General features: G+C 44.9%; 1 protein-coding gene across 1 annotated transcript in view; it reads left to right on the top strand.

Annotated features, from left to right (window-relative positions):
- Window positions 1–7,215: 7,215 nt before the first annotated feature.
- PITX2 (paired like homeodomain 2) overlaps window positions 7,216–9,166 on the top strand; it is a 4,921-nt gene continuing 2,970 nt past the window's right edge. Inside the window, exons 1-2 of the mRNA XM_044680912.1 lie at window positions 7,216–7,477; window positions 8,425–8,630. Of these exons, the coding sequence (XP_044536847.1) occupies window positions 7,255–7,477; window positions 8,425–8,630 (429 nt within the window). The 5' untranslated portion in view covers window positions 7,216–7,254. The remainder of the gene's footprint in view (window positions 7,478–8,424; window positions 8,631–9,166) is intronic.

Raw genomic sequence — 9,166 nt, 5'->3', positions numbered from 1 at the left:
ACACTTTTCTCCCATTTGTTTTCCTTCTTTTTCTCTGACAGTGGTTTGGTGATATAGACCTTCACTGACACCCATATTGTGTTGTGTGGACTCTGGGTTCCCAAAGGCTCTGCTAGCAAATCAAAAAGCTTTGGCAGAAGTCCTACCAAGTTAAAAGTGCTTTGAGTGAATAGCAGGGTGGCCTACTGTACATCTCTTGTTTGAGGACCGATCTAGCTAAATTCAAAGAGATTCATCACCAAAACATTGGTCACTAGGTGATGATTTGGGGTGGGGGGAGGAGGCAATTCATGAAAACTTGGAAGGGTTGCCATCTTCTTATTGAGAAGAACCCATACCAAGGAAATTGCTAATCTTTCAAGTGTGGGGATATATAATCAGCACTTTTTGCTCTAAAGAATCCACTTGAGGTTCCTTAGCCTAAGAAGGAGGTTATCAGGGCCAACAACCCCACTAAAATAAGAACATTTCCTTATAAACCTATCTGCCAAATAACCTAGAGGATGAGTTGTAATTTGCAAGAAGGATAATTTTCTTTGCCAACCTAGTACACTCATAAACATTATATTTTAAGCCCATTGTTAGAGATAGGGGGTGGAAAGGTAAAAATACAGTATGTGTGTGTGTGTGTGTGTGTGTGTGTGTGTGTGTGTGTGTGTTTTAAAGAGAGATCAGCAGTAATGGAGTAACTTTATTGTGAGGATCTAAACCCTAGAGTGCCAGAGATTCTACCAGCATGTTTTTTTAACACGTTGACATTTTAATTTAAACCTTTAGAAGTAATATATTACTTGGGTTACTACAATGAGGTTGTTTTTTTGTCAGCTGACAGCTTTTAAAATATTATTTCACTAGGGAAATAAAAGCTTCATCTCAGATTATAGGTGGGTATTTTTGGATTTATGTGATTTATGGTCACCATGACAACTAATGCTGAATGTTAGCTATCCTCATGTCTGGCACAGAGAAAGAGGGAGAAAAAGAGAAAAGGAAAGCCAACAAATGATAAGAGAAAGAAAGAAAGAAAGAAAAAAAGAAAGAAAGAAAGAAAGAAAGAAAGAAAGAAAGAAAGAAAGAAAGAAAGAAAGAAAGAGGGAGAGGGAGTATGGAAAACAGAGATGAGTTCTAATCGAAGTACTGTAAATAAATATGTGTATCTACCTATCCCTGAGTGCAAGGAAACTTCTCTTTTCAAAAGAAAAGATCTCTCTCTCTCTCTCTCTCTCTCTCTCTCTCTCTCTCTCTCTCTCTCTCTCTCTCTCTCCCCCTTTCTCTCCCCACCCTGTTTTCTCCTCATTTAGATGCCTTAACCCTCACCTAAATAAGAAACTTAATTTGACCTAATCCTGAGAGAATCTGCATTAGAAACCACATTTATTGAGTTTGTTTCTCTTCCCTAGGAATTTGGCCCCTCTTCTGCCCCTATTTGAGATAATTTCAGCTGGTAGTGACATGAATTAAATATATATTTATTTAATTCATATATATTGTCTCCCTAACCTGTTTTCCGGAAGGCTGGAATAGAAATTCTTTTGACTATTAGGCAAAAAGAGACCTAGTTACTTAAAAGGTCCCAGCAAATATACTTTCTCAGATGTTAGATGGCCCTTCTTGGCTTTTTTCTTAAACATGCTAGGCGATCATTGCCATGCTTCTATATTTGCAATGTTTTAGGAAAGAAAGATTTTCATTCATACACACCTTATTGCTCTGCTTTTACTGTTCATGTAGGAGGGTCAAGTCACTTCATTGAATCTCTAGAGGCTAGGTTGACAATGATCACAGTAGTATTTCCTTCTTCAAGGGCCGATATTTTTCCTCTGCTCTGAGACTTTGTTATCACCCTGGCAAAGGACAAAGTTGCCAAAGCTTAGGCAGAGAGACATCGAGCAAGCATTTACTAAGTATGACCTCTTGGTGTTTTATACGATCTTGACATTCCTTCTGCATCACGTGGCTCTGGGGTCCGAAATCCAGAAATTCTCAAGGTCCAAAATATAAATCTATATACTTCCTAAAGAACGTTGACATTTCTCCTTCAAGACTGAGTCCTGCCATTTGCTAGCCTTGTAGGCTTTCAGGGAATGGACCTCCACGCAGATACACTTGACAGGTATTTTCCTGTAGAGTGAGGACCACTCTTCATTCGGATAGCCCCGTGAATTTGTCTTCCCACTCCCTATCCCCCCTTAGGGTCCAGAGACTGAAGTCTAAATTGAGAGAGCAAAACCCATCTCTGGGCGACTTCTAACCCTGCCTATCTGAGCTCATTACTTTGAACACAAGAGGAGGGTAGGAGCAACAAATGCTAACTAGTGCGAAATTAAATAAGACTTCAGGACGAATCATCCTTAGTTAAATACAAGCTCAAACCATGCCTGACCTTATGTCAGACATTCTACGTCTCTAACAGTATTTCTTTTGGAAGAATTAAAAGAAACCCAACAGAGCCGGCTTCCTAATGTCCCTGGGATTTGAACTCTCATACTAGCTTTCTCTTTCAGTTCCCCCCATCACCACCCCCTCCCCAGTGATCAAGACTAGCACCTTTCTGCCTGTTAACTATGTCAGATACTAATTATTCCCAATTGCAAAGTTCTGGGTTAGAAGCAGGAGATAAAAACAATTTGTACAATCATACAAATTAGCATCCAGTCTAAAGTTCTATTGGACCAACTCCCCTTGTCCTAACCCCGTACATACATAGACACACACACACACACACACACACACACGCACACACATGCACACACGCACACACACACATAAGCAACACCTCTGTTTCTGGGCTCTTCCTTCATTTTAAATTTGAGGACCCAGAAGCCACCACAAAATGGCAGTTCAAATTAACAACTTCTTCAACCCTCCACTCCAGCTACCAGCTTTTTTTTTTTAATGAGAAAAGCTTTTTATCTCCAACTTCGATCTGCTTTCCCAATTCTTTTCCTCCAAGTGGAAATCCAGTAGCCATACCAGTTCTGTGGAACCTTTAGCAAAGTTTACTAAGAGGAGATGTGTCTAAATGAAAAGGGAGAATGGAAGCAATTGCCTATAATGCAAAGAAAATAAATATCTAGGTTCATTTATCTGGATAATTGAGATTTTGTTTTAATCTCTAGCCTTCCTATAATTTGTACATATTTCCCTCTTTGTTTATGCATGGTTAGGACAACTTAAAGTCTTTTTTTTTTTTTTTTAGGTAGTAGAGAAACAGATAAATTCAATTTGTCCTTCCCTTTCTTTTAATCAAAGGACCCCCACCCCCACCCCCTACCCCCCAATGCACGCTTCTTGAGGGCAGGCATTGTTTTCGTTTTTTGGTCTTTGGACCATAGACTAAAAGCACTACTCCCCACACAGGTGACGAGAATAATAAATATTTGTTATTTATTTCTCAGCTGAATGGAATCATTCTAAATGAATTAACTTGGATACCTCCATAATAAATGTAAATTTTTCCCACCTTTCCATTTTTCCCTCCCTTCCTTTTCTGTCTGGGAAGACTATATAGAATCATCATAGGATGTTGGAGTTGAAAGAAATGCTAGCGATGTTCTCTAGCCCCAAACAGACATTTTATAGATGAAGAAAATGATCATATTTCGCCGCTATTTGTCTCGATGAAAAAAACTATTGTCCTTACAGACCTGCTGCCGAAACGTAAACCAATTCTCTGTTTTACCCGAATGTGGGGGCTTGAAGTTAAGAGCTGCTTGATCTCCTAAAGGAAACAGCTAAGGGCCTTAACTTACTTACCTAATACACCCCCTCTCCCCAATTGATCCTCTCCTCCTTATACCCCAAACAAAACAAACTTAATGGCACTGGGGTTTCAGTCTGGAAGGAGGGGGAAAAGAGGCAACTGGGACGATATGTTTTTCATCCCTTGATGGAGTCCATTCCTTAAAGAGAGCTTTGGGGATGTGAGGTTTGGGGGGACCGCAGCTATGCAGAGGTTTAAAGAGACGGGAATATGATTAGTAAATACATTGTGCAGAATGGAGCTGGATTCATATTGACTTAGTTATAGGTCATCGGCTGGCGGTGCAATGGGAGGAAATATTTACTTTACACATATACTTTATGATCTTGGGGGAATTAGAGGAAATTCAATAAGAAAACGTCTAGAATCATTTAAAACCCTTATTTAAAAGACTTAAGCAAATTAGAGTCTTATCAGATTAAAAACCACTACAAATGTAAGAGCATTGTCTTCATGGAAACGCTGTGGGGTCTGAGGAGATTCTTTGCCAAATCTGAGGGATAAAACACGTCATTTAAGCACCAGATAATGAGGAGAATGTAAATTAATTTAACCTTCTTTACCAACAGGCTGCCTAAGTAATATGTATAATTTAATGATAAGATTGCAAGATAGAATATAGAGGCGCGGTTAAGCATCAGCTAATGGGGACTTCTTTTAAGAAGGAGGATGGGGGATCCTAGCAGGTGTGTGCTGTGGGTAGGAGATGGGGGTATTACCGGTGAAGAAGGGGACGACTGAAATGAGAAAATATACTTTAGTTTAAGACGTGTCAATTATCAAGAAAGACCCTGGAAGTGACTAAGATCTCGGGAAAGTGTGAATATAATTGTGGGGAAAGAGAAAAAGACATTCATTTGCTTTTCTGGGGTAATTCCTCCAGGTTTGTTTAAATGTGGGGAGTGCGTGGGGAGGGGGGGAGGGTGCAGAAAGGGCTTGTTTTCGGCAGTACAAAGGAGACACACAGGTTTCAAATATATTTGCAGTCTGATAGTTCTGCCCTTTTCCAGACTGAAATAAGTTTCCAAACCATGTGAACAAGGCCAGAGAAGCAGAATTTCTGAAGATACCCAGCATTGACGCTGCAAATCATTGACAGTAACGTCAAACAAATACACACTCGGTGACGATAACACTAACTCCACAATAAAACAATCAAAAATGCAGAAACCCAAGGCAAGATTAGTTGGCCATCTCTGTGTGACCTACAAAAGGACAAAGTTGTTTTCTTTTTCATTCTTTTTCTAATCAAATACTTGGATTCCCATAGAAAATGTATGTATATATATATATATATATGCATCCATACAGGACATATATATGATAGGTTATTACTTAGAGCGGTGGCACTGTGAATGTTCTGTGTCCCAGAGGGTTGTGTTTTCTCTTGGCTTTGTAAATCAGTAAGGTTTTACATTACCTACCTCAGATCTCACTCCAAATTTTCCACCCTCTGAGATACCTCCCCTTTACCCCGTGGACTTTTGGACTTATAGATTGCAGTTCACAGGATTAAAAAGGGGAAAAGTGTGTGTGTGTGTGGGGGGGAATATAAGCAGAAAATAAGAGGTTTTTAATAGACATTGAAATGAGAAATCTGGGTGTTTTTAATTGAGGGGCTTTCATGAAAGCATATTATATATAATATATGTATATGTCCAATGTTGTCGCTTCTTTGGGTTTTATGGGCTTGAAGCTGATTGAAAATAAACAGCCGAGTCAGGTTTAAAGCAGGGGTTTCAGTGAGGACAGACTTAATACAGCATACAAGGAATTTGAAAGATCTAGGATATGTATCTCAATCAATGTTAAGTAGAAAGGATAAGTCTTCAGTCATTTGGCAAGCGCTAGTTTGGATTTTCTACCCTCTTGTATGTTTTCGGGCGGGGGGGGGGGTAGGTACTAAAGGGAACACTTTCTGAGAAAGTAATCTGATGACAGTTTAGCGTCCTGAAATATTTTTTCGCGTGAATAATTATTCTTCATTTCTACTCAACATAATTTTTGTGTGGCAGTCGGTTCAATTTGTTTCCAGATTTCTAATTTATCAATAGTCTTCGGGGGGGGGCGGGGGTTGGTCTTTCTCGAAATTAAAGTCGAGAATATAAAGATTAAAGAAGTATCTGCCTGACAGGAGGAAAATTGGAATTGGAAATTTTAAGATTTGTGGGTATGATTTGTTGGGGGGAGGTGTTCCCTCTATTCTTTCCTATGGGAATCAGCGTGGCACTCTTTAATGCAGAAAATTGTCAGGGTTGGCACTGATTAAGGAGAGGCACACAAGAGGAAGATGAAAATGTGTGGAGTCTGTCTCTTCTGTCCTCTACCTTCCCTCTTTCTGCTCCCGTTGCCTTCTGAGATTCCCATATGTCCTCTCCTCCTACAGGGCAAATCTCCAGTCGTTTGGGTAGAACAAGATAGAGCCCTTTTCACCAGACAGGGTCCCTAACAGAACTGATCTGAAAAGTGAATTATTTAGCTCAACCCGACTCCCCTGATAGGTGCTGGTCTAGATAGACTCCCTTTCTCAACACACGACCCTCCTGATTGGTGAACGGCGACGTCATTTCTGCCCTGGGAGGCGGTTCCAGGGGAGGAGGAGGAGGTGGAGAAGGGCTGAGAAGGGAAGGGGCAGAATGACGTTTGTACCCTAGGAAGACCGCCTCTGGTTTTAAGATGTTAGGCCAACTGGGAAGGGGCTGAGCCGCTGCTCGGGTCCGCTGCTTGCTTGGGTGCTGTGAGCGAATCTGGGTGTGAGGCAGGGCTAGAGAAAGGGATTTGTGCGAGTGTAAGTGCGCTTGTCTGTGAGTGTCCGTGAGTGTCTGTGTGCTCTCTTGTGTGCGTATGTGTGTGTATGTTGTGCGTGTGTGTGTATGTGTGTCTGTGTTCGGGGGAGGACTCTCGCCACTGCTGCTGCCGCCGCCTCTTTGGATATGATTTCATCTACCTGTCCCTGTCACTCTTGACACTCCTCTGTCAGTGCTGCTTGCAAAGGGGGCGGGCAGAAGTCGTGCTTTTTCGGGTGATTATCGTTAGGCTTACTCATCCGAGGGCTTCTTTTCTCCCCCTACTCTTTCTTCCTTTTGACCTGGGAGCTGTCTCCAGAAGGATCCCGCTAAGCCGTGCTCTCCTTCCCACCCCACCCCCAGGCCCTTCAAACCCCATGCCTCTCTTTTCTTTGGGACTGGGACGCCTTCTGGGTCCGGCAGGGTTCTCCCACTGAGACATCCTGAAGAGCTCTCTCTGTAAACAGGGTAACTGACGAGTGGTTTCTTGGACCCGGCTCTTGCCACTGCCTCTGCTATCTATCTGTGTTTCCGAGCGCTTGGCGGGCAGCGGCGGCAGCGGCTGTGGCCCGGGACGGCGAGCCTGGAGGGCAGCTCGGAGCTAGAGGCTGTGGTCACTGGACTTGGGGGGTGGGGGGTGGGGGGCGTAAGGGCGCTTTCCGAAGACTTGCAGCGAGACGCTTGGCGTTGCGCTTCCTTTGGTCAATGAACTGCATGAAAACCCCGTTCCACTTGGAGCATCGAGCCGCAGGGACTAAGCTGTCTTCCTCCTTCTCCTCTTCCTCCTCTTCCTCCTTCTGTCACCATCATCAACCACCACTGGCCATGGCTTCGGTTCTGGCTCCAGGGCAGCCACGCTCGCTGGACTCCTCCAAGCACCGGCTGGAGGTGCACACCATCTCAGACACTTCCAGTCCCGAGGCCGCAGGTAAGGGAACGGGACAGCCCTGCCTCTGCCCAGCTCCCCCAGTGCCCAGTCTTGCGTCCCAGGCTCTAGCTTCTAGGGAAGTATACTCCTTCCTAGAGAGTCCCTGGTTTGCCTTGCCGCAGGACCCCTGATCCGGGTCTCCAGCAGCTGGCCCCACGGATGCCTCCCAACCTGCCCCGGGACTCGTCCCGACCTCCTCCTTACTTCCCCGGGATAGAACTGGCTGGGTTGACACGGAAAAGTAACTCTGTTTGTCCTCCGCCTACTTTAGAGAGCCTATTAATTGCTACCCGCCAGTTCCTCCCTTATTCCCCTTTCTGTATCTCGGGGTGCAAAATCCCACCCTGCAGTTTAGCAAAGGGCGGAGACGCCGCGTGCCCTGAGCTTCCTGTGTGCCCTCTCCTTCCGACTTCGGCCCGCCAGGAGCTCCTGCGGCTGTGGGGAGGAGGCGGGCAGGCAGCTACAGACCTCTCCAGGAAACTCCTCACGAAGGTGACAGGATTAACTCTAGGGCCGGGAGACTTATGTGCAGGCGAGAGCCCAGAATTGTGCAGTCCTGCGTACCCGGTGAAACGTGTCGAAACCTGCTTTTTCTATCCCGGGGTCTAAACGACCCCTGTTTGTTTCGAGGCGTGTATGTGTGTGACTTTGGTGTGTAAACAGATAAATATGCAGGCACGTGCTCTAAAAAATGAACTAAGACAAACATGTAAATAGCGCGCCTTGTGCGGGGGGGAGGGGAAGGGGAGAAACACACACTCGCGCGCGCACACACACAGACAAGCTACAATCATCTGCAGAGGACAGCTTCCCAGGACAACAGCCTAGCTCCTTCTTCCAGGGCGGCTTCCATAGAAGCGAAATATCCTGGTTGGGGATTTATTGTTGTTGCTGTTAGCCTGTTGAGGGTGGCGATGACCCGCTTCCGTTCTGCCTTGCTTTTGCAGAGAAAGATAAAAGCCAGCAGAGCAAGAATGAGGACACCGGGGCTGAGGACCCTTCCAAGAAGAAGCGACAGAGGAGGCAACGTACCCACTTCACCAGCCAACAGCTTCAAGAATTGGAAGCCACCTTCCAGAGGAACCGCTACCCGGACATGTCCACCCGAGAAGAGATTGCCGTGTGGACCAACCTCACGGAAGCTAGAGTGCGGGTAGGCGAGACCAACTAGTCTGAGAGAGGCTGCGGGGTGGAGGTGGAGAGAAGGGCGATGGGGCTTGCTTTGGTCTAGGTCTAGGAGGTGGGGAAATGAAGAGCAGTTCAAAAGCGGATGGAGGGAGATTGGGGAAACTTCGGTGCTTTGCCCTTTCCCCCTTCGCCTTAGCAGAGAGCCAGCCAGCCCTACGAGTTGGAGCGTGTGCAGCACACGCAGCTAGCCCCCTTCCCCTGTCTTATGGGCTCCCATTTCTCTTTTCCGCTTTGCATTGTTTCCCTTACATGAAACGAAAGGTTAACGCTAATAAAAACACTATAACCAGGGAAAGAGTTCAGAACAGGCTCAAACCTGTGCCAGCTTTAACAAGAAAAAGCTGTAAAATACACAAAGCTTGTACTCCTTCAGAAGCATTCGCTGCTGCCCTGCCCAGTATTATATTCTCTCTCTCTCTCTCTCTCTCTCTCTCTCTCTCTCTCTCTCTTTCTCTTTCTCCTCTCTCTCTCTCCTCTCTCTCTCTCTCTCTCTCTCTCTCT

Source organism: Gracilinanus agilis, chromosome 6 (assembly GCF_016433145.1).
Source record: "Gracilinanus agilis isolate LMUSP501 chromosome 6, AgileGrace, whole genome shotgun sequence".
NCBI classification, from domain to species: Eukaryota; Metazoa; Chordata; class Mammalia; order Didelphimorphia; family Didelphidae; genus Gracilinanus; species Gracilinanus agilis.
This window is presented reverse-complemented; position numbering and strand designations above follow the sequence as displayed.